At 46.7% G+C, this 10,294-nt stretch overlaps 1 protein-coding gene across 1 annotated transcript; it reads right to left on the bottom strand.

The window, feature by feature from the left end:
• Nucleotides 1-3,804: 3,804 nt before the first annotated feature.
• On the bottom strand, nucleotides 3,805-7,802 carry LOC116947506 (tubulin alpha-1A chain-like). Its single transcript, XM_032963325.2, has 5 exons — nucleotides 7,677-7,802; nucleotides 6,410-6,632; nucleotides 5,146-5,294; nucleotides 4,357-5,037; nucleotides 3,805-4,250 (listed from the first exon to the last, which is right to left on the bottom strand). The coding sequence occupies exons 1-5, from the start codon at nucleotides 7,677-7,679 to the stop codon at nucleotides 3,954-3,956; spliced, it is 1,353 nt and encodes a 450-aa protein (XP_032819216.1). The 5' UTR covers nucleotides 7,680-7,802; the 3' UTR covers nucleotides 3,805-3,953.
• Nucleotides 7,803-10,294: the final 2,492 nt, after the last annotated feature.

The following is a 10,294-nucleotide window of genomic DNA, read 5'->3' as shown; positions in this document are numbered from 1 at the left end:
TGTTTTGAGGATGCATGTATATTGTATGTTGAACTTCTTTCGCACGTACGTAGTCAACCAATGCATTAGGTTCGCCCCTTGTTCGCCATAAGTTTGGCGACCATGGGGAAAGTAGACATTGAGAGCAGATGGTGGGATACTGTTAGGGTAGATCTATGTCTGTTGTGCAGCATCCGCGGGATCTGACGGATGTGTAGACAATGTTTGTGAGGTGTGGTGGCATCAATGGCTTTGGCCATGATGACATCTTCTTGATCGAGTGGCCGAGGAATCACATGAAGCTAATACTGTGCTGCGTACCTTATTCTCCGGATTGTAAGACGCACTCTTCCCTGTATTTGACATAAAAAAATGGTGGTGCGTACCACTGTATATTCATTCCGGCAAGGTCTATAATAAAGGGTTTTTTGGGTTAGATCGCGTAAATATAAACGTGTCGTTAAATCCGCCACCACCCGACACACCCAATTAGTATGGTTTGTCACGTAAACAGAACATGCCAATTCGTTATTAGCCCTACACACCGGTGTGTTGGAGAGTAAATGCACAACATTTACAATTTGAGTACGACATTTCACCAGGATTTAAAGCTTTCGTGACTGCTAGGATCCATACTATTTGGTTCTATTGGATAAAGTCACGTAGGTGAAAATAAAATAACAAAAAATCACGACGTTTCGGCCACAACACAAGCGGCCATCATCAGGTGAAGGGACGAGACTGTCTGGAGGACAGCGCTGGAGTGGAAGGAATTACAATCGGAATTATCAGGCGACAGCCAGATTTGTGGAGAAATCCTCCTGTTTCGTTCTTAAATAGAGGGATAGATGTGATGTCATCACTTGTGAGCCTATGTGTTAAAAAAATTCCGGTAAGGGTTGGGGGTTGTGACAAGGTTTGTTTATCTTCTTTGGTTCTTTCGGTAAGGTCACGTAGAATGAGCGTTCATTGAAGCTCTGTGGATGTGTAGGCCTTTACTTTAACATCTATTTCTGTGACCAGTCACAAGCTAATCCCTTAGCTATTTCAATGCTAAATTACTAGTTGCCTCTGTGGATGTGTAGGTTTTGACTTTAACATAACCATTTCCGTGACCAGTCACAAGCTAATCCCTCAGCTATTTGCACAAGCTGATCCCTTAGCTATTTCAATGCTAAATTACTAGTTGCCTCTGTGGATGTGTAGGTTTTGACTTTAACATTGCCATTCCTGTGACCAGTCACAAGCTAATCCCTCAGCTATTTGATATGTAAACCCCTTTGTCAAGGTGCCTCACTTCTCCCAACCAGCTTAAACGTCGCTACGAATCTTAACATCGTTCATTGAAGATCTGTCGTCCCGACAGGTCTGTACTTTCACCTGAAGACGGCCGCTTGCGTTGTGGCCGAAACGTCGTGAGAATTTTATTGTGTTCTTTTATTCTCATTCTACGTGACCTTACCGAAAGAACCAAAGAAGATTCATCCTTGCAGTCACGAAAGCTTTAAATCGAAAGGTTTGTTTAACTATATTGTTGTAACGATCTGACCTGCCTCCACTGGACATATGTGAAAAGAGCTTTATAGCTCATCCTCCGGTATAAATATTCTTATTATTATTGACACCGAACAAGTTTGTGGTGCGTCGTCCCTGAACGTCAAATAATCCGGATTATACAATACAGAGAAACATCGATCCTCACACGAGTTTCAACGCATGTGTCATGAGTTTAAGGATCGGTGTGCTTTATTATAACACTGCTGCTGTCACAAGATTTTCCAAACCGCCAGTCCTCGAGACCCCACTGATGACCCACAACGTTCGATCCGCTGGGATATGAAAGATACAAATCATTAAGCCGTTACACGCCGCACGCGCCTCGTGATTGCGAAACGCAGGGGCGGGCGCAGATTCAAGTTAAAACAATGTGCTATGGCTGCGTATCTTTTATATTTTCCACAAGGACGCTGGTAATTGTTGTCGAGTTTTACAATTTGGCGTCGAACTAGGGCCAACCATATGGCTGTAAGATCAGAAGTTGATCAGGATTGACTCGTGAAAGCCTTACTCTGCTGATGAGATAGTGCATGTCGAAACCGGTCCAGAGTTTTTATTATTCTATTTGGACCAATTCTGCTTCAACCACAGAAGGCCGTGCGGCTGATGAGTTGTTAGATTTCAAACAAAAATGTGTATTTTTGTGGAGACGGATGTGCAACATTGCTTATTTTGCAGCGAAGGGCCACTGGCCGAAACGTCGCCTGTTAAATTCTTACATTAAACGCAGTGTTATTTGTTTCGTGCTTGAGTACCACTGCCAATACATCACCAAATGTCACATTAAAACCGGTTTCCCATAAAGGGCTTCATTGTACAAATAGTAACACGGATTACTTTTCAAGTGCTCTGGTGAAATGTGTAAAGGTATACCACAAGGGCATGTATAAGCAGACCCGGACACTTGCAAATACTTTAGTCCATTAGCCTTTAGCTTCCAGACTATTATCAGCATTTTTAAAGCAAACGCCAGACCTGTTTCAGTATTGTGGGCCTCATTCGTCAGGCGAGTGAAATAATTACTGCTGGTTTGCTACATGTTTTTGGCAAGAGACGATGGTCATACAGTACAGTATATCCATGTGGGTTTTAAGGACTGAGTGTTGCGAAAAACTGGTTCATGTACAGCACATGCTTGTGCACGTAAATATATTTATAGAAGCCGATTGCTAATGAGCCTCTGCTCAACAGCTGATTGAATATTGAAGCAGTGGGTCTATTTCTGCAGAGTATTAAAATCTTAAAATGCCATGAAATGAAGATGTAGTCGTTTATATAGAATGTTCGCTCAATTTCCAGTTTTATCGGCATGTATACAAATGTTTGCAATTATGCAAAAAACCCCTATAAACCCATCCTTTAAAAATGAAATTTCCATTTCGTAATTACAGCATCAAGTGTTTATGCACATGAAAATAATTGAGTGACATGAATTGTCACATTCTCACCTAATTCCAAATACGCAATTGTTGCATGCTTGGAAGACCTTGGGCAAGCATGGATACATTTCAAAACGGCAAGTCGAACTTCCCAAAAATGTTGTGGTTTCCAGGCTGCCGTATGGGGTAGCAGCAATGGGTTCCCGTTACAGAAATTCAAACCACTGACAGCTGTCCAGATAGCCGAGTCATTCCAGTTACACTGGCCAACTATATTTCACAAACCTGTCATCCAAACCCAAAAAGCGTGCCCATCTTCAGTAAACTTGGGACTTTGGTGCCACTTGAAAATAATTTAAACTTGAAAAGCAGTATTCACTCAAGACACTCAATGTGTGGAACCAGGTAGCAAAGGCAGCCACGCAGGTCAGCTGGCACCAATTACCCAACTTCTAGTCCACTATTTAGGCATCCGCAAATTGTGGTAGGAAACCAGAATTCACCATTCTATACATAACAGGTGAGGTGGTCTCCACCACCTCCTGTAAATGCTTACATTACAGCATTCAGACATCGACTATTTGCGTCAAATTTTGATCTAAAGCTTTCGTGACTGCAGTAATTCATATTCTTAGCTCTTTCGGTAAAGTCACGTTGAAGGGAAACAATAAAATATACATTGTTTTTATATATTTTATTATTTTGTTGTTTCCCTTCAACGTGACTTTACCGAAAGAGCTAAGAATATTTGCGTCAATGTATCTTTTTAGAGTTGAAGTTTTCAAACGGGTTTACCACTTGCACCACCTGCTGTCAGAAAAATGAATAGCACCCATCCAAAAACGTGTAAAAAAAGCATGCTCCTGAAATAACCAGCAATGAAACAATACAATGCTCAGTAAAGTTTTATTTCAACGAACCAAAACTTTTGAAGTGCACATAGAAAGCACAAGAGGTCAAACTTTGCATAGAAGTAATGAAAAAAAAGAACGGTCAGACATTTTGGTAAGAGCAACAGAAATGCAGCCTCCCCCCCCCTCAGTACTCCTCTCCTTCCTCTCCTTCTCCCTCGACTGAGTCGACGCCAACCTCTTCATAATCTTTCTCCAGGGCAGCCATATCTTCACGAGCCTCGGAGAACTCTCCCTCCTCCATGCCCTCTCCGACGTACCAGTGCACAAAAGCACGCTTGGCATACATGAGGTCGAACTTGTGGTCAAGACGTGCCCACGCCTCCGCAATGGCAGTGGTGTTGCTCAGCATGCAGACGGCTCGCTGCACCTTGGCCAGGTCACCTCCTGGTACAACCGTTGGTGGTTGATAGTTGATGCCAACCTGCAAATTAAGGAAGGGGAAAATTAAAAAATAATACATCACCACAACAGATATGTTTAAGTACAATGGCATTAAAGTAATTGAAAAAGTGTTTTAGAGGCCATACCTTAAAACCAGTGGGACACCAGTCCACAAACTGGATAGTGCGCTTCGTCTTGATTGTCGCAATAGCAGCATTGACGTCCTTGGGCACCACGTCTCCTCGGTACAGCAAACAGCACGCCATGTATTTGCCGTGGCGAGGGTCGCACTTCACCATCTGGTTGGCCGGCTCGAAGCAGGCATTGGTGATCTCAGACACCGACAGCTGCTCATGGTATGCTTTCTCGGCAGAGATGACCGGGGCGTAGGTGACCAGCGGGAAGTGGATGCGCGGGTAGGGCACCAAGTTGGTCTGGAACTCGGTGAGGTCGACGTTGAGGGCACCATCAAAGCGCAGCGAGGCCGTGATGGACGACACGATCTGGCCGATGAGGCGGTTGAGGTTGGTGTAGGTGGGGCGCTCGATGTCCAGGTTGCGGCGGCAGATGTCGTAGATGGCCTCGTTGTCGACCATGAAGGCGCAGTCCGAGTGCTCCAGGGTGGTGTGGGTGGTGAGCACCGAGTTGTAGGGCTCCACCACGGCCGTGGAGACCTGGGGTGCTGGGTAGATGGCGAACTCCAGCTTGGATTTCTTGCCGTAGTCAACGGACAGGCGCTCCATGAGGAGTGAAGTGAAACCAGAGCCTGTGCCGCCACCAAAGCTGTGGAACACGAGGAAGCCCTGCAGGCCTGTGCACTGGTCCGCCTGAAAACGAGAGTGGGGGGGAACATCATGTTAGTTGTAAGCCAGACTTACACCATTAAACACTGACAAAGTACATCACAAGGAATGTTACAATTTGGAAAACCATACCAGCTTGCGAATGCGGTCCAGCACCAGGTCAACAATCTCCTTGCCAATGGTGTAGTGGCCACGAGCATAGTTGTTGGCAGCATCCTCCTTGCCCGTGATGAGCTGCTCTGGGTGGAACAGCTGCCGGTATGTGCCAGTGCGCACCTCATCTGTAAAAAAAAAGCCAAAACATCAATAGGCTTAACCTTTACCAAATGAAATTCAAATTCTCAGCAGTGGCCCCAGGGAAGATTTAAACCCCATAAAAAGATAATGCTAAAAAGCAGTTTAGCCCCACCCTCAAGACCTCTTCACTTGTTATGTTCAGTCACGGATACGATGAGTCAAACGGGCGTGCCAAAACCACACTTGCGTCACGATGAGCTCATTGCTGCCCACGTGATCAACCAAGCACCATTTTTTTGATGACAAAGTGTTTCGCTCAACGTTAACCTTGTCATGCGCCATGTCCATCGCAGTGAACTGATGCGAAATAAAAATATTTTTTATCATAGTTTCATCATGGGACCTCCTTTGCCAGTACTAAAATTTGAGGATAGGTTTTCCCCTGTTTTCTGTCAACAAAACAGGTGTTAAAACACGAAAATGAAACCTTTTACAAGGAATCATGTCTGCATTAACCACAATAATTGTGGTCAGAATGCAAACAGAAAAACTCTGATAATATATGCATTATCTTTGAAACTGATTGGTCCACACCATAAGGCGTTGTCAATTAATCATCATACAAACGGTGTTAGACCAGAGGACGCCTCTGGTCTAACACCGTGTGAGACGAGGCTCAAAAGAAAACCGTCTCTGGTATGGACCAATCAGTTTCAAAGACAATGCATATATTAGTGTTTTTTTGCATTCTGACCACAAGTAGTGGTTAATGCAGACAAGATTCCATGTAAAAGGCATCATTTTCGTGTTTTAACATCTTAACACCAGCTTTGTTGCCAGAAAAATAAAATTCTCTTAGATAAGAGTTCACTTAAGTATATATACTTTTTTTTAAATAAACCACACCCCCCCCCCCCCCCCAAAAAAGAGAGATGCTTTATTAATTCACGCACGAGGGTTAAAAATGCACCACGTACAATGTAACATGTAAAGCCAGTGTTAATTACACATCCGAGGTTGGTGGGGGGGGGCAGAGGAAACCATGTTTAAACAACCTTTGCGCAGTGCAGCAAGTTGGGGGCCCTCCCCACGGACTAACCCCGCCCTATCCCGCAAGGAGACTGGAACCCGGCACCCCCCCCCCCCTTTCCACACCCACCCACTACGGTCGGCTCCAGATCCACGAAGACGGCGCGGGGCACGTGTTTGCCGGCGCCCGTCTCGCTGAAGAAGGTGTTGAACGAGTCGTCGCCGCCGCCGATGGTCTTGTCGCTCGGCATCTGCCCGTCGGGCTGGATGCCGTGCTCCAGGCAGTAGAGCTCCCAGCACGCGTTGCCCATCTGGACGCCGGCCTGCCCCACGTGGATGGAGATGCACTCGCGCTGTGCGGAAAAAAGGGGCGGTGGGTGGGGGTGTGAAAGAGACAAATGTCTGGGTTAGTTTACCCACCGACTATAGATATTCAGATTTTGTTGTGTTTTTTTTACCCGTCACACGTTTCTGAACGAGCGAACTTGCCAGCCAGCTCCGTGAATGATGGGGGAGTGATATTTGAACCACATGTCTGTCAACACACTGATTAACTGCGGGGTTTGGTTAAGGCTCGAAGAGCAAACTAAAAAAAAAAATCACACTTTACAACAGAGACCATCACAATTGGTTGAAACCCCACTTGTTGCTGTAATGCGTGGTTCCGGTGAACTAAGGTATTCGCAACCAAAAAAAAGCATTCGTTCCAGTACTATACTGCTACCAGCCGCAAACGAGTTAAATGTTAGGGGGGGGTGGGTGGGGAGGGAGGTCGGCCACGGCATGAAATCGGCTTTGTGATGGATTTATCAAAAGATTTAAACCGCGGGGAGTGAACTTCGCATCCATTTCGCGCGTGGCGAGGGAGCCGCCGCCGCCGTGGTGGTGGTGGTGCGGGCTAAGATGGCGCCCCCTCTAATTGCTGGGCGCGCCGGGCACCCCACCTCCCTCTCCTCCCGGCCACTTTTCCCTAATCGTTTGTTTTTAGTTTAATTTCGAAAATTCCTAAGTTTCACCAAGTACAACGACGGCAACTTGGGCACAACCGCATTCCCGACGATAGTCTACGCGACGGTGATAATGTAGTCGCTCAACGAGTTCACGCCGTATTTCCAATGCGGACTTTTTTCGCGGGAAAACTCAAGGCACGCGCATTTTTTTATTTTGAATCGCCTCCTTAAAAGAAAAAAAACCGCACTTACGTAACGTCAACCTTCCATTTATATACTTAAATTCGTTTGTTTAAAAGCGTCAACCTTTTAGTAACACTTAATTAAGAATGCCATTGTTGTGTGTTCCGAGCGTTTTCTTTAAACCGTCGCTTTTAATCTTATTTTCCCAAAAAAAACACGTACGCACATACAGGTACTGTATTAAAACCGCGTAAGTGCACTTACCATTTTGATTGAGTTTTTTTTTTGGGTTTAGCTAAAGCAGACGGCGGAAAAAGGAATGGGGAAAAAGTAACAAGTCCTTGCTCCGTTGACTCCGACGCGCTACGGGTCTCGCCAACACAGCATCTGACGTGGCCCGCGCGGCGCGCCGATTATATATGACGCCGGTGACGTCACGCGCATCGGCTTGAGCACGAGCCGCGCTGCCATTGGTCGCCCCCTGTCTCCCGCACCCCTCACCCCCGCGTGACATCGTAGGCCGACGCTGGTTGGCCGCATCGAATTTGAAACTGCGCCGACCCGTTAACGGGCCCCGCCCCTCCACCAGCCCCCTCCCCGCCGCCCCCCCCCCCGCCACCAACCCACCTCCCACCGCCCCCCCCCACTCCACCCACCACCCCCGCCGCCCCCCCACCCCACCTACCTACCCCCCACTGCCCCCCCCCGCCACCAACCCACCTCCCACCGCCCTCCCACCTACCCACCCCCCGCCGCCCCCCACCCCACCTACCCAACCCCCCACCGCCCCCCACCCCACGTACCAACCCCGCCGCCCCCCCCCGCCACCGACCAAACCCCCGCCGTCCCCCCACCTACTTATCCCCCGCCCCCCCACCCCACCTACCCAACCCACGCCGCCCCCCCCGACGCCACTAACCAACCCCCCGCCGCCCCCCCCCACCTACCCAACCCCCCCCCGCCCCCCATCCCATCTACCCCCCCGCCCTTCCTGCTGCCCCCCCCCCCTCCCAAGGAAACTAAACGGAGTCGGGCAGTGCGCCCGGCGCGCCCACCGCTCTGATGAATCAATTATTGATCCTATAAAACGAGACCAATACCCCCCCCCCATCCCTCCTCAACATATTCGTCATCAATCCTTGCACCAAACAGGAAACAAATATATAATGTGTCAGGTTTTCCCGGACATTCAGAATCAGAATGATTATTTATACCGGAGGAATCCGATGAGCTGTAAAGCTATTTTTCACAGATGTCCAGTTGGGGCGGGTAAGAACGTTACAGCAGAGAGATGCCAGGGAGACGAGAGAGAATAATAAAGTGAAGAAGAAGAAGAATAATAGTTGGATCCTTGCAGCATATACTCAGGCCCAGGGTGGCGGCTATCATAATTACCATCAGCCATGATCAATCCACTGCTGGATGGAGGCCTCCCGCAAGCCGTCGATAAACTATGGTGATCCTGCGATGCGACGACAAATATACTTTACTTGGAGACTGCAGAGGCTGCACTAACAATCTCCAACTACACGTATTGCATTTAGCAACTCAATCTTGCTGATCTGTTTCTGCTTTGGCACGTTAACTTTTTTTCATCTTAGGGCAGTGTTATTGACAAATGTGTTAAGTTTTGTTAAATTCGTATGTAGGCTTTCACGACCAATTCGATTTCATAATTGGGTTGGGCAAGATCGTTGTCGGAGGTGGTATAGTGTCAATTATAGCTATTATAGAGACTATGAACTCTTGCCAACACCTCATCATGATGATGATGATACCTTTTTGTTCTTTGTGCACCACTTACCAACAAACACCACACTATCACGTTTATCACATATAACGTTTTATACTGTTCTGTACTAACAAGAAATGAATGATCAATGCACAAGCTCAACGGGCCATAAACACAACTTAAAATAACATGGTGACTGTCGCTGAGGAAATGTTAATTTTTAACATGGGGCAGTTCAATTGCTGTTAATGCCAAACCGAAAAACCGCCTAAAAATGTCCTCTTGTGACTGGAACTTAACCTTTTCGTCTGGGCGTGCCCTTTCATGAACTCAAACGTTCCTCAGCGTTTAGCATTTAAGCATGATTTTTTGTTGAACTTTGTATGCTCGTCCAAATTCAATGGATTGCAGTGGGTCGTGATCTGTGTGGGTCTGTACCAGTCGCCACTGTCGTGAAAGATGTGATGAAGCGCTTACATATTCTTGGTTCTTTCGGTAGAGTCACGTTGAAGGGAAGCAATAAAATAATAAAATATATATAAAACAATAAAATTCTCATGACTTTACCGAAAGAACCAAGTATATGAATCACTGCAGTCACGAAAGCTTTAAATCAAAATTGAAGTGCTTACAGTTTGTCGATTGGCAGATCGAGTTTAGTGAGGTCAAACCTGTGTACTCCCACCTCTTGCAATGTGTGTTGGCCACAGCCTGGTTTGGGACATGTGCAGAGTTACAGGAAGATGTACATTAAAACACCATAGATCATGAGTCATTTCACAGAGCCACACCTCACTTGCAATCTGCTTGCATATCAACTCATTAATGTGACCGTAGGTGGCACGGCTCGGTTTTGCAGTGGAAAAAATAATCTGGAGCTTCCTGAGCTGCGCTGAGATGGCTTGGCACAGTCCCAACGCAGCTCGGTTATACGTATAGTGGAAATAGGAATGAGAGGATCATATATCCACTGTGGAGGAGTCTCAGTTGTGGGATGGGTGGTTGAAGAGAGAGGCACAGGATCCTATAGTGGAGATGAGAATTGTGAGCACATCTGTATAATGTATTTCAAAGAAGGCTGACTCAGTTTCAAAGACAACACATATTTTCAGAGCATTTTAACGCGTAGGTTTTCATGACAAATGTCCGT

This window comes from Petromyzon marinus, chromosome 30, assembly GCF_048934315.1.
Source record: "Petromyzon marinus isolate PM22_M1 ecotype Great Lakes invasive population chromosome 30, UKy_Petmar_22M1.pri1.0, whole genome shotgun sequence".
Lineage (NCBI taxonomy): Eukaryota > Metazoa > Chordata > Hyperoartia > Petromyzontiformes > Petromyzontidae > Petromyzon > Petromyzon marinus.
The sequence above is the reverse complement of the archived record's forward strand: the minus strand, read 5'-3'. Positions and strand labels throughout refer to the sequence as shown.